Here is a 22,446-nt window from a genome sequence, read left to right on the forward strand (position 1 = left end):
TGGAATAAACCTCAGTGTGAAGATCCAAAATGATGAGCATTTCATGCAACACCTTGTCTGTAGCTATGACTAGCTGCTTGACTGTTTAACAGATATAGCTGGAGAATAAGACTTCAATGCAAGAAGAAACTGTCCATTCTGCCATGTCAGATATTTGTGAATTGATGTACACTTTCATCTTGAAGTAACATTAGGAGTTTTTGGAGACTGACAAGGTCTGGGTGCTGGAACCAGTAAGCAGGAAACAAAAGTGTCAGTTCCCTGACACACAGAAAGACGGGGAAAGGGTAAGAATGTCTGAATTGTATAAAATGGTCCTTTTTCAGAGAAACATGTACAACACAAGCCATACAACTGCTTGTTTTTATAAAGTTGTCTTCTTCTATGCGGTGTTCCTAGTGATTGATCAGTTAGTTTATATTATGATTCTCCTACACAATGTCAAATATTTAGATGAAAAAACTGAGACATATGCTGCAACTGATTAGGCAGATATTTTATTTGTCACTTCTATTGTGATAAACACCGTTTGCTTCACTTTTGTTGCTGCACTTGTACTATCCATTGAGCAAAACTGATCTTCATGTAGTAGCAGATGCAAAGCCAAGGATAATATCCACAATGAATGATGATTTTTCATCACTGGTAGTTCTGTCTTTAACTTGCTGTTGAAATTGTATCATTTACGTTTCCCGAATCCATAGGGATCAGACGTAGCCTTGCCAGCATTTTCATCTGCACCTCCAGCAATTGCATGTATAAGATTATTTGTGGCGCAAGTTGGTAAATTACATCTACTATAAAAGACAAAAAAAGGTATAAGTAACGTAACTCCCCAAAAATAATTGTAAACTTTTCTGATCTATCGTGGCCCCAAAGGGCAAAACACAAACAAAGATAAAATCACCAACAAAAATACAAAAAGTGCAAAAAAATTGAAAATGCAAACAAAAAAAAACTAAAGCCATCCAACAAATAATTAAATAAATAATAATACAAATAATACTCTGGAATATGATCGGCAGGTTAACATTTTCTTGAGCAAGATCATGATAGAAATGTAATCACCAAGATAGACATCTTTGAAAGACTGTCTGCTTTGCATTAGAAATTTAATCAAGCACAAGATTTTAAATGGATACACATTCTACAGAAAGCAATACAATACCATGAACTCTGAAAGTAAACATACTGAGCTTTAGTTTACATGTGTTACAGCCTCTTTGAGGCTGATCCAACCTGGAGAACTCAAATTAATTCAATGTCTAAGATATTTTCCTCCGGCTGACAAATATAGCAAAATGAAGAGAACTCTTTACTGTGCAGGACACAAAAAGGCCCAATTCACTCATTTAAATAAGAGTGGACAATTGTAATGCATTAGTTATTACACATTACTCTCAAACTATGTTATAATTTTCTTTTTATCATTCCATTATTTCAAAGTTCTTTATCAAGTACAATCATTACAAGACCCAACTACAGTTTTTAAATCACTACACGGACTAGTTTAAAGATCATTTTAAAATCAGCCTTTTAACCCAAAAAGTCTAAAACAGTTTTGTACCCCATGCTTTAATTTACAGAACATACACATTTTTGCATCCAAGATAATCAAATAACTAGCTTTGCTATAGGTGTGTGTGTGTGTGGGTGTGCGTGTGTGCATTTTGGGGGCAGTTTAACTATAAAAAGAGTTAAACATCAGCTATTTGAGAAGCAGGAATATTCTGATCATTCTGATTCCTGATCACTGATTAACATTGAGAAGAAACAATGCAGCTCCACTGTTTTCCTCTATAAAGAGATTCTTCCTTTTAGCAAACAGGATTCATATCCTTCCTGACGTAGAACACCTTTTAATGAAAGGAATACCAGAATCACCGTGTGGCTTTCGGTCAATGATCAACACATGTTTTGTGAAGTGAAAATGGGGACGTACTGAGGCTGCGATCAATGCTTTTTGATAACTCACCTTTTGAGAAGAATCTGTCATGGGGGAGAGAAGGGGGAGTGAGTGAGGTGGGTGCAACAAGTGTTTCAAATAATGCAACCAAAAAAGGGCTTTGGAATCGAGAACCCACAACCAAGATGGCTTACAATAATAAAACGCAAATGACAGGCATAAACTTCCTGTATAAAATATGTACAATAATGACAACAATGTTGAAGCAGAGATGAAGTGAAACGGTGATGCTAAACTTAGGTGGTTGCACTGTGACTGCCCATAAATCCCAACTGCTCTATTCAAACTGATGCATATATCTGAACCTATAACAGATGTATCTCAATCAGTATATATACAGTACAATATATGAACGGATGTATCCAAACTGAGGTAATGTATATATCTAAACCACTCTATTTAAACCCACATATATATCTAAACCAATGTATTTCAACTGATATATATATATCTCAATCAATGTATATATCTTAACAGATGTATTCAAAGCAATGTATATATCCAATCTAATGTATCTCAACCAATTCATATATATCAGAATGGATCTATACAAACTAATGTATATATCTAAACCAATGTATCCCAATCAAACATATAAATATATAGTAACACATGTGCACATGGAGGAAAACTTCAGGGCAATACCACCATTTGGCACTGTCTTTTAACGCCTCCCCTCTTCCTTTAACCGCAACCCAGAAGAATGACAACTCAAAGACGGATGTTGAATCAATTTTGTTTTGTGCCAACAATTATATGGGGATCACCACTGGATCAACAACTGTTTACGATCTCTCATTGTTTTTTGTCACTATATACATATTTTCAGAATAATGAATACTTTTTGTTGGCCCGGACAAACATTTATACAATAATATTTTTTCAACCAGAAATGGCCACTGTAGATAATTATGTGCTGCAAGTGCATTCCTACACTTTCAACAAATCTTGGGAATCCTGCAACAGGCTGTCTCTTTCTTGTTAGACCAAAATAGTCTGTTGCAAAATTCCCAGTCTCGGGCAGTCTTGGCGAGGCTCAGCGAGAGTGTAGGAGGGACATCATGCACATAACAAAATTCTGACTCAGTGCTCCACTGAACATTTGTGTGGGTATTTCTGTCATGTGCGGATACTGTACTGTTCAAGTTTTATAGCGCTTCAAAGTTTTATTAACAATAAATGAAAAAAAATTAGAAACCACGTCAGTTCACGCTGAAAAAGAAAGTTTCATGGAACATCTCATTTTCATTCTATACTCATACCTGTATTTATATGAAAAAATAAATTACATCTAACATCTTAATTTCTAATAAAATGTGATTTTCAGTTTAAGAATCGCTGTTTCTTAAAGAGACATGAAGGTGAGTCTAGGTTTCCAAGGAAAATGCAGGTATCTTTTTATTGTACAGAGAAGGCTGGTACAGTCTCAAGACTTCATTCAAAATAGGAGCTATTTCAGCACTCAAGCACATGATATAGGAGTCGCGACATGGGCAATTCTCGTGCTATAGGTCCCATCTTCAGATTAGAAGAACACCAGCGGCTCAGAATCACCGCTGTGGCAGACCAGGGGCCTCATGCATAACGTTGTGCGTAGAATTCGCACTATAACATGACGTAAGCACAAAAGCCGAAATGTACTCATGCACAGAAAAATCCAGATGCAGGAATCTGTGCTTTCGCCAACTTCCGCGTTCTTCCGCTACATAAATCCTGGTCAGCGTGAAAAGTAACGCTCGTGCACACATCTCCTGTCCCGCCCTCTCTCTTCCCAGAATTACGCATCTATGAATATGCAAATCAATATAAATAGCCCTTAAGCTCAGCCTTCTGTGAAAAGACAATGGGAAAAGCACGGGGGAAAATATAAGAATTTCAGCGAATACCAAGTGGAGCCAAGGAAAAACTTACTATTTGTTGGTTTAAACAGTTGTATAATCAACAAAAGGAAGTTGATCGAGTGACAGAGTGTTGGAGAAACTTGAAAGCTCAAGTTCACAAAGTTGTACAGTACCCGAAATAAAAAAGAAGTTGTCAGATATCAAAGTCCCTGTGAAAAGGCAAACCGTAGCCCAACGTCTGAGTGTCGTATGAAAGCTTATTAGGGTACAGAGAAAAAAAAATAGGCACACAGTGGGGAAAAAAGCAGGAAATGTCAACTTTAATCTCGAAATTTCCACTTTAATCATATATTTTATTTTTTCATTAAAGTAGAACATCATAAACTTCATCTTAAAATCGATTAATTTACTAGTTTCTCAAATCCCATTGTAACTAAAGTAACACGTTAAATGCTTTGTTTTGTATTTGATCTTCTTTGTGCTCTGTGTGTGAATCACTACGTGGTTCTTAAACCGGCTTTCTCTTCCTCCGACAGGATACAGAATCCATTACATTCGTGATATTACAGATGTCTGAATAATTAAAATACTGAGATGTATACGTGATATCTTTTGTTGATGATAGGAATGAAAGCATATTATTAAACATGGGAACACGGTGGCGGTACTGTCTCTTTCAAACATACTAACCTCTAATTCCTGTCCTTACTTTTCTTTTTACTAATACCCAATTGCCACACAATCAGCTCTGTAATAGACGTTAAGCCATCTGTAAGCTTACAACGACAATTCTTCAAAACTTTTAAGGAATATTGAAATATCTTTGTAGTAAGTGTTTAATTATTCTATCCATCTATCCTTCCAGCATACAACAATCAATCAGGATCAATCTGTGAACTAGCTAGCACTGCAGCACCGTGTCCTCACACGTTTAATTATTAACAATACAGATCATTTAAATGAAGTTAGTTTTATCTGTATAATATAATCAACATATTTTGCTGCATTTCATCTTAAAAATGAAATCGTCATCATATGTAAATAGGCGCTTTATAAAGTGGCGCAGGTTGTGCAATATTATAACTGAAATGCAAGTTTACAATGAAGTAACTGTACTTATAAGTACAAACAGTTCCACAAGGAGCAGTTGATGGACTGATTGACTGTGTTTAAAGTTCTTGGGATGAAACTGTTTCTGAACCGCAAGGTCCGTACAGGAAAGACTGTGAAGCATTTTGCCGTCGCTGAGGCAGCGTGTGCTTGATGCTGTATCCTGATAATTCTCTTTCCAATCAGCTGCTGCTGTGATTCCTCAGTCAGATACAGTGATATAAATACTCTGAGTAGTGCAGTGAGAGTAATATGGAAAAAGATGATCTGCTGTGCAACCCCTAACGGGAGCAGCTGAAAGCAGAAAAAGAAGGTGCAGTTAAGAGTAACAACGCTAAAGCAGTTATGGTATTTGGAATACTATGGATATTCCCTGGACCATTATATTTTTACAGGTTAATTACAATAAGATGCATTACACTAATAAACAATATGCAGTTAGTTTCGGTGTATTTATAAAACCGTGTCAGGAATGTGCATCTAAGAAAGAAAGAGTAACCACACAGGAACAGTAGCACTGCTTTGATGCTGGGTGCTGCCAGTCTGCAAAACCGAGCAGAGATCTTGCGTATGACAGGGTATGAGGTACCGTGGAAATGTGCATGGCTTTACGCCAAGTTTAGGTTTTATACATCGAGATTTGAACGTGGAAACGTTCTTACACAAGATTTTTGTGTGTACACAACGTTTATACATAAGGCCCAAGGAGAGGAAGAGGAAGAGCAGGTCAGAGCCTAGTTTTAAATGTTTTGAACATCATGTGACAAGTATGTTATTCAGTAAGCCTAATTCTGCAGATGACAACCAATTACTTTGGCCTTGATTTATTGTTTACCAGACACAGCAGAGCAGCTATGGGGCTGTTTTTGTGCTGCTGCTGTTAAAGATTAAGTGATTTAGTCTCAAAATAGTTTTAATGGCTGAACTTGGGCAGAGATGTGGAGCAGTTCTGTAAGTCCTGCCCCAACTACCAGGCCCCACAAGGCCTCCCCTTTCACCAATGCCTATTTTGGACATCCCTTTTGAGAGAGTTGCTTGGACATTGTTGGTCCACAAGAGTAAGAATGGTTATCAGTATATACTTGTGTTGGATGATTACACAAAAAGATATCCCGAAGAGGCTGCCTTGTGGAATGTTAACTCGCAGGATGTTGCAAAGGCTGTATTTGAGATTTTTACTCATATTGGCATTCCACGTGAAATTTCAACTGACCAAGTATGCCCTTTATTTCCAGAGTAATGAAACAGCTATGTAAGAGTTTTCCAATTAAAAAATTGAGCACCAGTGTTTACCATCCTCAGATGAATGGCCTGACTGAATGATGTAACAAGACTTTAAACCAGACGGTTGAGTGTGTGGCTCATGGTGACCCAACATACTGTGTTGCCCTTTCTTTTGTTTACTTTTCATGAGTCTCCTCAAGTTTCTACCGGTGTAAGTACATTTGAATTACTATTTTGCAGGCGTCTATGAGGTGTCTTGGATATTATTCGAGAAGAATGGACAAGTTTTCAGACTGAAACCCAGAGTCTGAATTTTATGGATTGAGTCATTTCACTGCAGGTACAAATTTTGAAATTGTCCTTAATCGATGTGGAGTATCAACAGCACGAACAGGAGGTGCAGAAACGTAATTATGATAGGAAAAGTAAACTCTGCAAATTCAAAAAAGTCAATCGAGTACTTGTTTTAATCCTGTCTGACCCACATAAGTTTCTGGCGAAATGGCACGATCCAGCTGTAGTAGAAAAACGGATGAACCCTGTGAATTATAAGGTTAGGATACTGGGCCGGAGATAGACCATACAAGATCTTACATGTTAATCTTTGGAAGGATTGGAATGGCCCTAATGTGGTGTTAACCGCTACCTCTCAGACTGACATTGCTATTAATGATGACTTAATGGACACTCAGACTGTTGAGCTGCTGACTGTGAGCAGAAGGAACACTGATGTCTTTTCCTCCTTACCTGGGGCCTCATGTATAAACGGTGCATACGCACAGAAATGTTGCATAAGAACATTTCCACATTCAAATCGGGATGTATAAAACCTAAACTTGGCGTAAAGCCACACACATCTCCACGGTACTTCATACCCTGTCATACACAAGTTCTCTGCTCGGTTTTGCAGACTGGCGGCACCCAGCGTCAAAGCAGTGCTACTGTTCCTGTGTGGTTATCCTTTATTTTCCTGACGCGGTTTTATACATACACTGAAATTAACCGCATATTGTTTATTAGTTTAATGCATCGGATTGTAATTATCCAGTAACAATATAGTGGTCCACGGAATGGTCAAACTATTCCAAATACCATAGCTGCTTTAGCGTTGTTTCTCTCACTGCACCTTATTTTACTTCTTTCAGCTGCTCCCGTTAGGGTTTGCCACAGCGGAACATCTTTTTCCATATTACTCTCACTGCACCACTCAGAGCAGCTGATTGGAAAGAGAATTATCGGTATACAGCATCAATCACATGCTGCCTCAGCCATGCTTACTATTTGAACTGTTTCTCACACGGCAAACACTTCAAACCTTTCCTGTATGGACCTCGCGGTTCAGAAAGAGTTTTATCCCAAGAGCTCTAAATGCACTCAATCAGTCCATCAACTGCTCCTTGTAGAACTATCTGTACTTATAAGTAGAATTACCTCACTGTAAACTTGCACTACAGTTATTATATTGCACAACCTGAGCCACCTTATAAAGCGCGTATTTACATATGATGATGATATCATTTTTAAGATGAAATGCAGCAAAATATGTTTATTATTTTATACAGATAAAACTTTAACGTCATTTAAATAATCTATTATGTTAATAATTAAAAGTTGTTCCTGCCTCGCACTGTATGCTTCACTGGGACGACGTGAAGGATAGAATAATTAAACATGTACTACGAAGATATTTCAACGTTCCTTAAAAGTTTTGAAGAATCGGCGCTCTAAGCTTACAGATGGCTTAACATCTATTACAGAGTTGATTATGTGGCGATCGGTTACTTGGAGAAAGAAAAGGAAGGACAGGAATTGGAAGTTAGTACGTTTGAAAGAGACAGTACTGCAGGAGTGGCCCTGTACAGGTGCACAGTTTGCACCTGCATAGGGCCACCAAATCCCAGGGGCCGCCACGCAAATATATATTGAATGTAAAACAGAAAGAGAAAATAACACAGCTAAAAACAGCTGCAAATTTTGACAAAAGTTAAATGCTTGTGTCATGAGCACGAGGCGGCTATGCAGTGTCCGCAACAGAGTTGGCCATCCGCCATGATTAAGATACCATATTGACATTGGCGGGCGAAGGGACCACCGATTCTTTCTCTGCCCAGGGCCACCACGAGCCTAGAGCCATCACCGAGTACTGCTACAATAAATTATTTCATCGAAGGTCGTGCACAATCACTGCAGCACCGTGAAACCCATATTTAATAACATGCTTTAACTCCTATCATCATGAAAATGATATTACATATACATCTCAGTATTTTAGTAATTCAGAGAGTTGTAATATCACGAATGTAATGGATTCTGTGTCCTGGCGGAGGTAGAGAAAGCCAGTTTAAGAAGTACATAGTGATTCACACACATAGAGCATATACAGCATTTAACGTGCTACTTTAGTTACGATGGGATTTGAGAAACTTGTAGATTAAACGATTTTAAGATGAAGTTTATGATGTGCTACTTTAATGACAAAATAAACTACGTGATTAAAGTGGAAATTTCAAGATTGAAGTTGACATTTCATGCTTTTTCCCCACTGTGTGCCTTTTTTTTCTCTGTACCCTAATAAGCTTTCATATGACACTCAGATGGTGGGCTACGACTCGCCTTTTCACGGCGACTTTGATAAGTAGAAGTGACAGCTTCTTTTTTATTTCAGGCACTGTGCGACTTTGTGAACTGTTTTCGAGTTTCTCCGACACGCTATGTCACTCTATCAGCTTCCTTTTGTTGTTTATACCACTGTTTAAACCAACAAATAGTACGTTTTTCCTTCCCTCTACTTGGTATTCGCTGAAATTCTTCCATTTTCCCTCTTCCTTTTCCCATTGTCTTTTCGCAGAACGCTGAGCTTAAGGGCTATTTATATTGATTTGCATATTCAAAGAGGCATAATTCTGGGAGGAGTTGGGGCGGGACAGCAGGCGCATGCACGAGAGTTACATTTCAAGCTGACCGGGATTTATTTAGCGGAAGAACGCAGAAGTTGGCGAACGCACAGATTCCTGCATCTGGATTTTTCTGTGCGTAAGCACATTTTGGCTTTTGTGCTTACATCATGTTATAGTGCGAATTCTACGCATGGCGTTATGCATGAGGCCCCTGGCCTGACTAAACTTGCTGAACATAAAAGTGTAACTGAGCCTGGTATTAAAGTGCAAATGTGTCCTTATCATATAACAGAGGCAATAATGAATGTGTTGCGCAATGAGGTGAAGCAGATGTTCAAATTGGGCCTAATTCACTAGAGTAAAAGCAAATGGTGGAGCTTGACAATTTTAGTCTCCAAGCCAGATGGCTCCATTCAGTTTTGTATAAATTTTAGATGCTTGAACAAAATTTCCACATTTGATACATATCCGATGCTGCATATTGACAAATTATTTGGAAAAATTCAATAAAGCCTTCTATATCTCTATGCTGGATCTAAAAAAGGGGTACTGACAGGTACCTCTTGAGGATTCCAGTTGCAGTTGTTTGGATTTCATGGCGCTCCTTTAACTTTCCAGTGTATGATGGATCAGATTTTGCACCCCCATTCTGAATATCTTGGATCGTATCTCGATGATTTGGTAATTTTCAGTAATGATTGACAGACACATCTGGAATGCCTACAAGGAGGTGAGGTGATTGTGTATCCACATCCAGAAACGCAAAGGCAGATTGATGATTGTTAAAGGTCCTTCTCTGACTTAAAGACCACTTTGTTGTCAGAGAAATCGAGTGCGTTTGGTTTGGGGGCTGTCCTATCTAAACTTTTTGATGGTGAAGAACATCCCATCCTGTATTTAAGCAGGAAATTGCTTTCCAGGGAACGTAATTATTCAATCACTGACTAAGAGTGTCTGGTGACTAAATGGGCTGTGGAATTGTGCCGTTATTACTTATGGGGTCAGAAATTTACCCTGGTGAATGTTCACACACCTCTCCAGAAGCTCCACAGACAGAAAGATACAAACTCCTGGCTTACTAGGTGGCTCAGTAACTTACTCGTCTGGCAGAGCCTGGTTTGAATGTCACTTAGTTCACAAGGCTGTTAACAAAGCTGAGGTGACGGAGTATGACTGGTATCGCCATTGGTTCACCATCTCTGACTGCAATGATATCTGCACAAAGACGCTCTGCTGCATTTTCTAAGTAACACAACTACCATTCAGAAAACTCCTTCTTAGTATTTCAGTGGGATACAAGCACACACTGAACTTGCCTTTTGCAGGATCAGCTGTAGGTATGCAGGCTTACCGCATAACATGTTTGTCACATGATATTTAGAACACTCAAAGCTGAGCACTGACCTGTCTGTTGGCTCACTCTCCTGTCCTCTTTCCTTCAGACTGTTTCTGTCCTAGCCACTGCTTCTGAGCCTCTGAACCTGCTCGAAGAAGAAAGCTTTGTTTTCCTTTCATCTGAAGAAGGGAGTTTTAACCTGTGTGCTTGTGAGCTGAAGAAAAAATTCTGTTTTGAATAAAGCCTTCAGACTGTTCCTGCATTCTCAGCAATAAAGTTATTCTTTCCTTGGAAACCTGGTGTTATCTTCCAGTCTCTTGTGCAACTGTGAGACCCAAACTTGACTATTTATAAATATATAGGACATGTAAGAAACACTCAAATATATAATATATGCTCACCCACACACATACTGTATCTCTCAATTACAATAAAAAAATCTTGGGAAATTTCGGAAAGACACTTTGATGTCCCGTGAGAGTAGACTTTACAACCTTTGGAAGGAAGGCCCATGAGACAGTCACCTTTGCACATCATGCCCTACTTACAGACTATTTAAAACAAGATCATGGACATCTAACCTCTCAGTTGTTGGAATGCTTTTGTCAGACACACTTCATGTGCTCCCAGCTCTTAAAACTGTTATATGTTCTAGAGGGCACGTTAACGACTAAGCAAAGAAGAAATTCTGAAAATAGGGAAAGTAATAATCAGCCCAGACCAAGTGGTATAGAAAACCTTGTAAGTCCAATCAGGATCAGAAATAAAAGACTTCATAAAGACGTTTAAAATCGTTGGCGTGATACACATGCAAAGCAGGTTAGAGATTATGAAAGCACTGGAATTCAAAAGGCTCAAAAAAAAAGAAAGTAAAGATCGCATTAGCACAAAAAATGTGCTAAATGAAATTATTACTCAGTGAAATAACAGAACAGCAAAAAGAGATTGAATATTTGGACATAAGTGATATGTCAGAAGTATGTAGATATTGTAAGGCTTTAAAGTTTAAGTTGGAGACTTGTAGATCATCTAATTCAAGTTGCCATAAGGGAAAAGTAAAGTAGTGTTGCCTCCCAATGAAGAGGCAAGTATTAAAAGATTTGTTGTTGGGTGAAACTGAAATCCAATCCAATAATCTTTTTGCGTTTGCATCATTCAATGCTCAAAATATAGATATACACAATAATGGACCATATGCTATGAGAATCTGAGGTCCCACAACAATTAAAGCTGCAACAAGTTTAATTTCCATGAAACCACAATTTGGTCGGGTGTATATTTATGATCACGGAGAAATGATGCAACATAGAATCGAAAGAGTATGTAGCAATTCCCATGAAAATTAAAATTGTATATCTGGATAACCAAACCCAGGGTTGGGCAAGCGTAATGCACATGAGCGTAGTGAGTGATTTGTAGGGTCACTATCAGGATATTGGAGAAAGGAGGGAAAGGAGGGAAAGAAAATAGCCATTTATACCGTCTTCTACATTTACCTTGTAGTCTGTAAGAAAATCAGACAAGTGACGCTTGATGACATCATTATGTTATATGTTATAAGGGCTGGAGACGGTGGCACTGACCAGAAAGCAGGAGACAGAGCTGGAGGTGGCAGAGTTAAAGATGCTAAGATTTGCACTGGGTGTGACGAGGATGGATAGGATTAGAAATGTGTACATTAGAGGGTCAGCTCAAGATGGACGGATGAGAGACAAAGTCAGAAAGGTGAGATTGCGTTGGTTTGGAAATGTACAGAGTAGAGATGTTAGGTATATTGGGAAAAGGATGCTAAGGATAGAACTGCCAGGTAAGAGGAAAAGAGGAAGGCCTAAGCGAAGGTTTATGGATGTGGTGAGAGATGACATGCAGGGTGTAACAGAACAAGATGCAGAGGACAGAAACATATGGAAGAACATGATCCGCTATGGCGACCCCTAACGGGAGCAGCCGAAAGAAGAAGAAGAACAATATAGAGTTATATGGTCACAATTCTTAGTAACAATCCATGTGGCAGCATTTGAATAATTTCCAGTCTACAAATAGAGCTTAAACTAAACAATGTGTGAATAAATTATTTAGAAATTCTACTGGAAATAAATATATTAATTAAATTTGCTTTACCATGTGTGACAGATAGGGGGCGTTTATCCCGGCCAATACCCCCACACATGCTTACTTAGAAAACACATTACATTTTTTCTATACAGTATTTTTATTTGCTTTGATTTGGTAATTTGATTATTCTTATGGTTTTGTCTGACTTTTTAGCACTGGTCTATTTTAAATCTGACTAGTTTAAATAAATCTACATACTCCTTAAAGATTTTCAGTAAGAAACTAATTACTGACAAGCAGACTCCAGCATGAATAATAAGGTTTTCATTAGAACATGTCAAACACACCCAAATCCAATTATCAGTTAAGATTTACCTTTCAGCAAAAAACTAATCTATTTAAAACTTCTGCAAATGGTTCAGGTTGTCTTGATAAAGAAGGAATAGATACAATGGAGGAAATGCAGTCTATGACCTCAAACACAATAAAAATATTTTGAAGAATGCTTATATTTGTCCTACGAACATTAGCTTGAATGCAGAAACAGATAGCACAATGTATAATCATATAAAAGGCCCTTTTACAGGCTCAATTGACCTACTTATTATCTGACCCTATCCCTAAAACAAACATTCATGGTTATGTTTCTTAAACACAAAGATACCATTCACTCAGCCTTGTCAACACAGTGATGCATGTTAACTTTTACACAACAAAAGTTAGGTGTCACACTAACAGATCTTCTGACAGCCTGTGGACCTCTAAAACTGTAATTTTAAATTTAGTGCAATCTAGTGCCATTCAGGAAGTCTACATTTTTACTTTTAATGCTTACCTTTGCAACATTAATTTATTTGGTCTAAAACAGAAAACAGAAAAACAACAATTAACCATTAGTATTAAAAAAGATTCTTATAATCGAAGGTAATATTAAATATTGCACGGTATACTCTGACAAAAATCTCAATAAACTGGCACTTAATTATGAGGCAAAAACAAAAATGATGATTGAAAAAAAAAAAATAACTTGCCTTTAGTTTGATAGAATATAGAACATAGGTCCTTCTACTTCATTTTTATCTGTTTATTGCCATTGTCTGATAACACAATTGTGGTGTATCCAGAAGCAGTGGACTAATTTGTATGAAAAGCATCATGAGAGACGAAAGGATAAGACAACTCAACACAAATGCCCAGCAGAAGAAGGGTCACCTCTACAAACTATTAAATGATTCTGATATTACAAGCCATTGGTATGTGTGAGATCAGGTCACAAGCTTAAATACTTGCTGTACTGAAATGACAAAAGGCAGCTGGTGAAAAAATTTGGGGCAGAGTTTTGGAGGGAAAAACTGAAACAGCACTTCATAGCTCAGGAGGAAAGAAAACAAAAAAGACATACACAAACTGGAATGTTGCCTACACATAGAGCACTTTGAGTAGTCAGAAAAACTCTATAGAATTATTATTATTTTTATTAGTCGTAGTAGTAGTACATTGCATAGCCAGAAATGTGTTGGTGGGTGGGCATATATGAAACTAGGTGGGTAAACATAAGACGGTTTATAGAATTTGGCCATCACCAGCCAAATGAGGGGTATCCTTTAATACACGTACACAAATTCAAAGACCCAGCCATTAAAAATAAAAATCCATCCTTCTTGGCTATTAAGAAAATTAAAAGGTTTGTCAGGTTGTCTGCAAATAATTTGCTTCTTTGTATTTATTAATATTTAGATTTTATTTTATGCCTTGTAGTTAGGAGACCCGGGTTTGCTTCCCAGGTCCTCCGTGCGTGGAGTTTGCATGTTCTCCCCATGTCTGTGTAGGTTTCCTCTGGGTACTCCGGTTTTCTTCCACAGTCCAAAGACATGCAGGTTAGGTGCATTGGTGATTCTAAATTTTCCCTAGTGTGTGTTTAGTGTGTGGGTGGGTGTGTGTGTGCGTGCCCTGCAGCTGGCTGGTGCCCTGCCCAGGGTTTGTTTCCTGCCTTGCGCCCTGTGTTGGCTGGGCCTGGCTCCAGCAGACCCTGTAGTTAGGATATAGCGGGTTGGATAATGGATGGATGGATGATTTTAATTTATGAAATAAATAACATTACTTAGCATAGCACTGAATTGCTTCTGTGAGTACTTGATATTTTGAATGCTTACAGCTGCAGGAGCTGTAGAATGCCTAAGAAGGTCCTTTCTTATCAAGGCAACTGTTGTTACATTATAGGTTTAGGCAACACAGCGTTCTCAACCTTTTTAATGTATCTTGGAGCCAATCCCAGCCAACACAGAGCACAAGGCAGGAGCCAATCCTGGGCAGGGTGCCAACCCACCGCAGGACACACCCAAACACACCCACGTACCAAGCACACACTAGGGCCAATTTAGAAACGCCAATCCACCTAACCGGCATGTCTTTGGATTGTGGGAGGAACCCGGAGCGCCTGAAGGAAACCTACACAGACACAGGGAGAACATGCGAACCCCACGCAGGGAGGACCCAGGAAGCAAACCCGGGTCTCCTAACTGCGAGGCAGCAGCGCTACCACTGTGCCACCGTGTCGCCCGAGAAGTGATCACTTTCATAAAATAATCACATAAGCATAATTAAAAACAATAATAATATGGAAGAAGATGATCTACTGTGGCAACCCCTAAAGGGAGCACCCAAAAGAAGAAGAAGAATACTGTATCTCATTTTATTTAAAGGCACCTTTCATGGCACTCAAGGACTCCCTACAAAGGTAAACGAAAACAATACAATAAAAACAATTAAAATAAAATAAAATTATGTAATTCTAAACTAATAAAAGGCAAAGCCCTCACTGACTCACTCACTCACTCACTCACTCATTGACTCATCACTAATTCTCCAACTTCCCGTGTAGATAGAAGGCTGAAATTTGGCAGGCTTATTCCTTACAGCTTACCTACAAAAGTTAAGCAGGTTTCATTTTGAAATTTTACACTTAACGGTCATAACGGTCGATAACAGTCGACAACGTCTGCCATGTTGAACTTTCTTATTTATGGCCCCATCTTCATGAAATTTGGTAGGTGGCTTCCCTGTGCTAACCGAAACCAATGTACATACTTATTTCGATGGTACGACGCCACTGTCATCCACCATATTGAACTTTCCAACGTCACTAATTTTCCAACTTCCCGTGTAGGTAGAAGACTGACCCCATCTTCATGAAATTTGGTAGGTGGCTTCCCTGCGCTAACCAAAACCGATGTACGTACTTATTTCGGTGGTATGATGCCACTGTCAGCCGCCATATTGAATTTTCCAAACGTCGCTAATTCTCCAACTTTCCGTGTAGGTAGAAGGCTGAAATTTGGCTGGCTCATTCCTTACAGCTTATTTACAAAAGTTAATCAGTTTTCATTTCGAAATTCTACGCATAACGGTCATAACGGTCAACAACGTCCGCCATGTTGAACTTTCTTATTTATGGCCCCATCTTCACAAAGTTTGGTAGGCGGCTTCCCTGCGCTAACCGAAACCAATATACGTACTTATTTCGGTGGTATGACGCCACTGTCAGCCGCCATATTGAACTTTCCAACGTCACTAATTCTCCAAATTCCCGTGTAGGTAGAAGGCTGAAATTTGGTACTTATTTCGGTGATATGAGGCCACTGTCGGCTGCCATATTAAACTTTTCAACAGTCTTTGTTACTTATGGGCCCATCTTCAAGAAATTTGGTACGCGGGTTCCCAATGCCAAGTGAATCCTACTTACGTACATATATACGTGCATAGCCTGCAGCTAACTACAGCCTTTTTATTTAATCCACGGCTTCTCCACTGTTTTATTGTTCATTTATTACGATTATAGTTATTGTGTAGGTATTTTAGACTTACTTTACATTGTTCAGGTACCCATTTCCTTTATCATTCTAACCGTACCCGCATTAGCATGTCTATCGATTTGATCACCATCGATCAAAGAACTGTCACTTACCGAGTGGTTTCCATGCCCGGAGATGGCACCTATCTTTTCCATTCTCTTTGTTACATATTGCACGGCCATATCATGCTCACTCTTGATATCTGGAGAAACATTGTGTCTTATGTATTGAATGATTGGGACAGGTTCAAGGTGTGGACTGATGACGGTACAGGAGATAATTATACTACACAGGAGCACTATAAGAGTGAAATGCTTAAGCCCTTCACCTATGCATCTGCATGTGAGTTGATGGCTGCCGCTGAATTGTTTGGTTGTCGCTTTCAAGTGTACCGAAATGGCCAAATATTTTACACCTTTGGACAACCGCCAATTCCTCTTAAACATCTTAGATTCACAGGTGACGATTTCAGTAGTGGACACTTTGATGTTTATGAATGTTTAAACTATCAAAAGCTGGATGTGAAGTATCGCTGAAACTGGTTGTATACTTACAACGTTTGACAGATGCTGAATGTCACTTCAACACAAGTCCTACAAATACTGCCATATTACTATTACTACTCGTAATTGAAACAAACCATGAAACTCAAACCGATTATGACAGCAGCAATCCAAGCTGTGAGATTTGAAACAAGATTACTGTTCACATGGCCAACTGTACGTTGCATACTTAAGAGTAAGCTCAGCGCACAGCTTGGTCATATTACAACCGGAGGGCGAACTCACAATGTGGTATACAAAGAGATCCTTAACAAATAATTATTGGTATATTTTCCCTCAGTTTAAAAAGGTTTAATTTTTCTTCTTAATAAAACTTTTAAGGCAGTACTTCGCCGCTGCAAAGCGCGGGTATTTTGATATATATATACAGTATATATAGATATAGATATAATATGTGTGTGTGTGGGTATATATATATATATATATATATATATATATATATATATATATATATATATATATATATATATATATATAGATAGATAGATAGATATACTGCTCAAAAAAATTAAAGGAACACTTTTTAATGAGAGTATAGCATCAAGTCAATGAAATTTCTGGGATACTGATCTAGTCAGTTAAGTAGCAGAGGGGGTTGTTAATCAGTTTCAGCTGCTTTGGTGTTAATGAAATTAACAACAGGTACAGTAGAGGGGAAACAATGAGATGGACCCCCAAAACAGGAATAGTTTAACAGGTGGAGGCCACTGACATTTTTCCCTCCTCATCTTTTCTGACTGTTTTTCACTAGTTTCACATTTGGCTACAGTCAGTGTCACTACTGGTACCATCAGGAGATACCTGGACCCTACAGAAGTTGCACAGGTAGTCCAACTTCTCCAGAATGGCACATCAATATGTACCATTGCCAGAAGGTTTGCTGTGTCTTCTAGGACAGTCTCTAGGGCATGGAGGAGATTCTAGGAGACAAGCAGTTACTCTAGGAGAGCTGGAGAGGGCCATAGAAGGTCCATAACCCATCAGCAGGACCAGTATCTGCTCCTTTGGGCAAGGAGGAACAGGATGAGCACTGCCAGAGCCTTACAAAATGACCTCCAGCAGGCCACTGGTGTGAATGTCTCTCACCAAACAACCAGAAAGACTTCATGAGGGTGACCCAAGGGCCCCATGTCCTCTAATGGGCCCTGAGCTCGCTGCCCAGCAGCATGCAGCTCGATTGGCATTCGCCATAGAATACCAGAATTGCTTAGGGATCTTTATATAGACAACGTCTTTGCATCCTATGAACAATTACATTGCAAATTTAACATTCCAGCTACAAATTTCTTTTACTATCTTCAAATCAGGAACTTTGTTAAACAGAACCTTCCAGATTTTCCTCATCTGGCACCCTCATCCACGCTGGAAAATTTATTGCTCAATTTAAAGGAGTTAGACTCCATCTCTACAATATATAAAATCCTTTTACAATCCCTTCCTTTCAAAGATCCAAGAGGACACTGGGAAAATGATCTCTCAATTAATATATCAGAAAAGGAGTGGAAAGTAGCAATGCAGAGAATTCACTCGAGCTCCATATGTGCAAAGCATACAATTATACAGCTCAAAATTATATATCGAGCACATCTGTCTCGACTAAAACTCTCCAAAATGTTTCCAGGACATGATCCAACCTGTGAACGCTGCAAATTAGCTCCAGCCTCACTAGGTCACATGTTCTGGGCCTGCACCAAATTAACATTATTCTGGACAAAAATTTTAATTACCTCTCAGACAGTCTTGGACTCACAATCCCTCCTAACCCATTAACAGCTGTGTTTGGGGTTCTTCCAGAGGGTCTTAAAGTGGAGAAGGACAAACAAATTGTGATTGCATTCACTACACTTTTGGCACGCAGACTTATTCTGATAAACTGGAAGAACCCAAACTCTCCTCTTTAAGTCAGTGGGAAACTGATGTGTTATATTATTTAAAATTGGAAAAAATCAAATACTCAGTTAGAGGATCTGTGCAGACTTTTTTCAAAACATGGCAGGATCTAATCAGTAATATTTTGAAATAAGTTTATAAAGTACAGAGAATTTGTTGATTTAGGTATTTTTAAAAGCCTTAAATTTTACACCGTTTGGCTTGCTCTCTCTCTCAAGGGTGGGGATTGATCTGTTCTTAGCATAATTCTTTTTTTTCTTTTTTGTAAAATGTGATTGCTATGTATTGATTGTAATAAAATTAAAAAAAAAAAAAAAAAAAAAAAAAGAGAATACCAGAATTGGCAGATGCACCACTGGTGCCCTGTGCTTTTTACAGATGAGAGCAGGTTCACCCTGAGCACGTGACAGAAGTGAAAGGGTCTGGAGAAGCCATGGAGAACATTATGCTGCCTGTAACATCATTCAGCATGAGCAGTTTGGTGGTGGGTTAATGATTGCCTAGGGAGGCATATTCATGGAGGGTCACACAGACCGCTACAGGCTTGACAAAGGCACCTTGGCTGCCATTAGGTATCAGGATGAAATCCTTGGACCCATTGTCAGACCCTATGCTGGTACAGTGGCTCCTGGTGCACGACAATTCCTGGCCTCATGTGGTGAGAGTATGCAGGCAGTTCCTGGAGGATGAAGGAATTGATACCATTGACTGGCCTCCACACTTTCCTGACCTAAATCCAATAGAACACCTCTGGGACATTATGTTTTGGTCCATCCAATGCCACCAGGTTGCACCTCAGACTGTCCAGGAGCTCAGTGATGCCCTGGTCCAGATCTGGGTGGAGATCCCCCACAACACCATCTGTCATCTCATTAGAAGCATGCACCGATGTTGTCAGGCATGTATACAAGAACACAGGGGCCATACAAACTACTGCGTACAATTTTGAGTTGCTGCAATTAAATTTTTGCAAAATGGACTAGCCTGCCACATAATTTTTCACTCTGATTTTTGGGGCGTCTTTGAATTCAGGGCTCTGTAGGTTGATCATTTTCATTTCCATCAAACGATGTGGCATCCTTTCGCTCCTAACACATTACCCAGTCTATATCAGTATAGATATCCAGGAGGATTTCTTTTTCCCATTGAGATCTGATGTGTTTTCAAAGTGTTCCTTTAATTTTTTTGAGCAGTTTATATATACAGTATATATATATATATATATAATGTGTATGTGTATTTATATATATATACTCAGCAAAAAAAGAAACGTCCCTTTTTCAGGACTGTGTATTTCAACAATAATGTTTTAAAAATCCAAATAACTTTACAGATCTTCATTGTAAAGGGTTTAAACAATGTTTTCCATGCATGTTGAATTAACCATAATCAATTAATTAACATGCACCTGTGGAATGGTCATTAAGACCTTATCAGCTTACAGAAAGTAGGCATTTAAGGTCACAATTCTAAAAACGCAGGACACTAAAGAGACTTGTCTACCGACTGTGAAAAACACCCAATGAAAGATGCCCAGGGTCCCTGCTCATCTGCGTGAACGTGCATTAGGCATGCTGTAGGGAGGCATGAGGACTGCTGATGTGGCTAGGGCAATAAATTGCCATGTCCGCACTGTGAGACGCCTAAGACAGTGCTACAGGGAGACAGGAAGGACAGTTGATCATCCTCGCAGTGGAAGACCACGTGTAACAACACCTGCACAGGATCGGTACATCCGAATATCACACCTGCGTGACAGGTACAGGATGGCCACAACAACTGCCCGAGTCACACCAGGAACACACAATCCCTCCATCAGTGCTCAGACTGTCCGCAATAGGCTGAGAGAGGCTGGACTGAGGGCTTGTAGGCCTGTTGTAAGGCAGGTCCTTACCAGACATCACCAGCAACAACGCCGCCTATGGGCACAAACCCACCTTCGCTGGACCAGACAGGAGTGGCAAAAAGTGCTCTTCACTGATGAATCACGGTTTTGTCTCACCAGGGGTGATGGACGGATTCGTGTTTATCGTCGAAGGAATGAGCGTTACACCGAGGCCTGTACTCTGGAGCGGGATCGATTTGGATCGATGGCTAGGGCCATTCCCCCCAGAAATGTCCAGAAACTTGCAGGTGCCTTGGTGGAAGAGTGGGGTAACATCTCACAGCAAGAACTGACAAATCTGGTTCAGTCCATGAGAAGGAGATGCACTGCAGTACTTCAAGCAGCCTCCCTTCATTCAGGGACACATTGTGAAACATTTTTAGTTTATGTCTTATGGTGTTGACTCTTTTAGTGTTCATACAAATATTTACACATTAAGTTTACTGAAAGTAAAAACAGTTGAAAGTCAGAGGACGTTTCTTTTTTTTACTGAGTATATATATAGATATATAGATATACAGATAGATAAATAGATATAGATATATATATAGATATATATTGTGGTCGGGACGCCCAGGAGGACAAGAGGAGGGCTTGTGCCTCCTCCAGACCGACAGGGCGTCCGTCCTGGTTATGTTGGGGGCCTCGGGTACAGGGCTTGGAAGCCCAGCCCTGTAGGGACCCGTGGCCACTGCCAGGCGGCGCCCCGATGCCGGAGTATCCCATGTGGGACCCGGTGGGGGGCTGGAGCCCGGCCGGGACGCCCAGGAGGACCAGAGGAGGGCTTGTGCCTCCTCCAGACCGAGAGGGAGCATCCGTCTTGGTTATGCTGGGGGCCTCGGGTACAGGGCTTGGAAGCCCAGCCCTGTAGGGACCTGTGGCCACCGCCAGGTGGCGCCCCACTTCCAGACCATCATAGGCCACATCTGGCCGAGGCAGGAGCCCGGCCGGGACGCCCAGGAGGACCAGAGTAGGCCTGTACCTCCACCAGACCACGAGGGGGTGTCCGCCCTGGTTACGTTGGTGGCCTCGGGTAGGGGACATGGAAGCCCAGCCCTGTAGGGGCCCGTGGCCACCGCCAGGTGGCGCCCCGCTGCCTGAACAGCCCTGGAGCCCAGCACTTCCGCCACACCAGGAAGTGCTGGGGAAGACTACAGGGATCACCCGGATGGCTTCGGGTGTGCAGCCGCACTTCCGCCACACAAGGGCGTGTCTGCAGAGGAGTGCCGGGAAGCAGCTGGAGCCCATCCGGGTTCCCATAAAAGGGGCCGCCTCCCAGCAGTCGGGCGAGAGTCGGGAGGAAGGAAGACAAAGCTGGCGAGAGGACAGGAGGCGGCCAGAAAAGGACTGTGTAGCCTGGACTTTGGTGAATCGGTGCAAGAGGCACTGGGGTTTGTGAGAGCACGGTAACTTTGTAAATATTAGTCTGTAAATAAACGGTGTGTGGTGAAGAACAACATGTCTGTCTGTCTGTGTCCAGGCCAGCGTCCACAATATATAGATATTAGATATATATACTGTATATATAATGTGTGTATGTATGTATGTGTATATATATATATATATATATATATATATATATATATATATATATATATATATATATATATATATATATATATATATATATATGACAGCAACACTCATAACAGTGACAAAACAATTACATTGATGATCATGTTACGTTATTTTCAAGATGATTAGAGTAATCAATGCGAGATGTTACCAAAGCATGTACAAGGATAACAGTACTATTAGGTGTAAGAAATGGATGAAGATGGTTTATATTATGAAGGTGATAATCTGAATACCGGGTAATATTATTAAT

At 39.9% G+C, this 22,446-nt stretch overlaps 1 protein-coding gene across 13 annotated transcripts in view; it reads right to left on the minus strand.

Moving 5' to 3' along the window:
- Positions 1-481: 481 nt before the first annotated feature.
- Positions 482-22,446, minus strand: part of LOC120534120 — a 62,157-nt gene continuing 40,192 nt past the window's right edge. For 5 of the 13 annotated variants that reach the window (XM_039761418.1, XM_039761417.1, XM_039761412.1 and 2 more), the window contains 3 exons: positions 13,265-13,288; positions 1,976-1,989; positions 482-797 (listed from right to left, as the gene is read on the minus strand). In XM_039761418.1, coding sequence (XP_039617352.1) covers positions 658-797; positions 1,976-1,989; positions 13,265-13,288 — 178 coding nt within the window. In that variant the 3' untranslated portion in view covers positions 482-657. The remainder of the gene's footprint in view (positions 798-1,975; positions 1,990-13,264; positions 13,289-22,446) is intronic. The other 8 variants (XM_039761419.1, XM_039761413.1, XM_039761423.1 and 5 more) reach the window with 4 other exon arrangements.

The sequence above is a fragment of the Polypterus senegalus genome, chromosome 8 (genome assembly GCF_016835505.1).
Source record: "Polypterus senegalus isolate Bchr_013 chromosome 8, ASM1683550v1, whole genome shotgun sequence".
Taxonomy (NCBI): Eukaryota; Metazoa; Chordata; class Cladistia; order Polypteriformes; family Polypteridae; genus Polypterus; species Polypterus senegalus.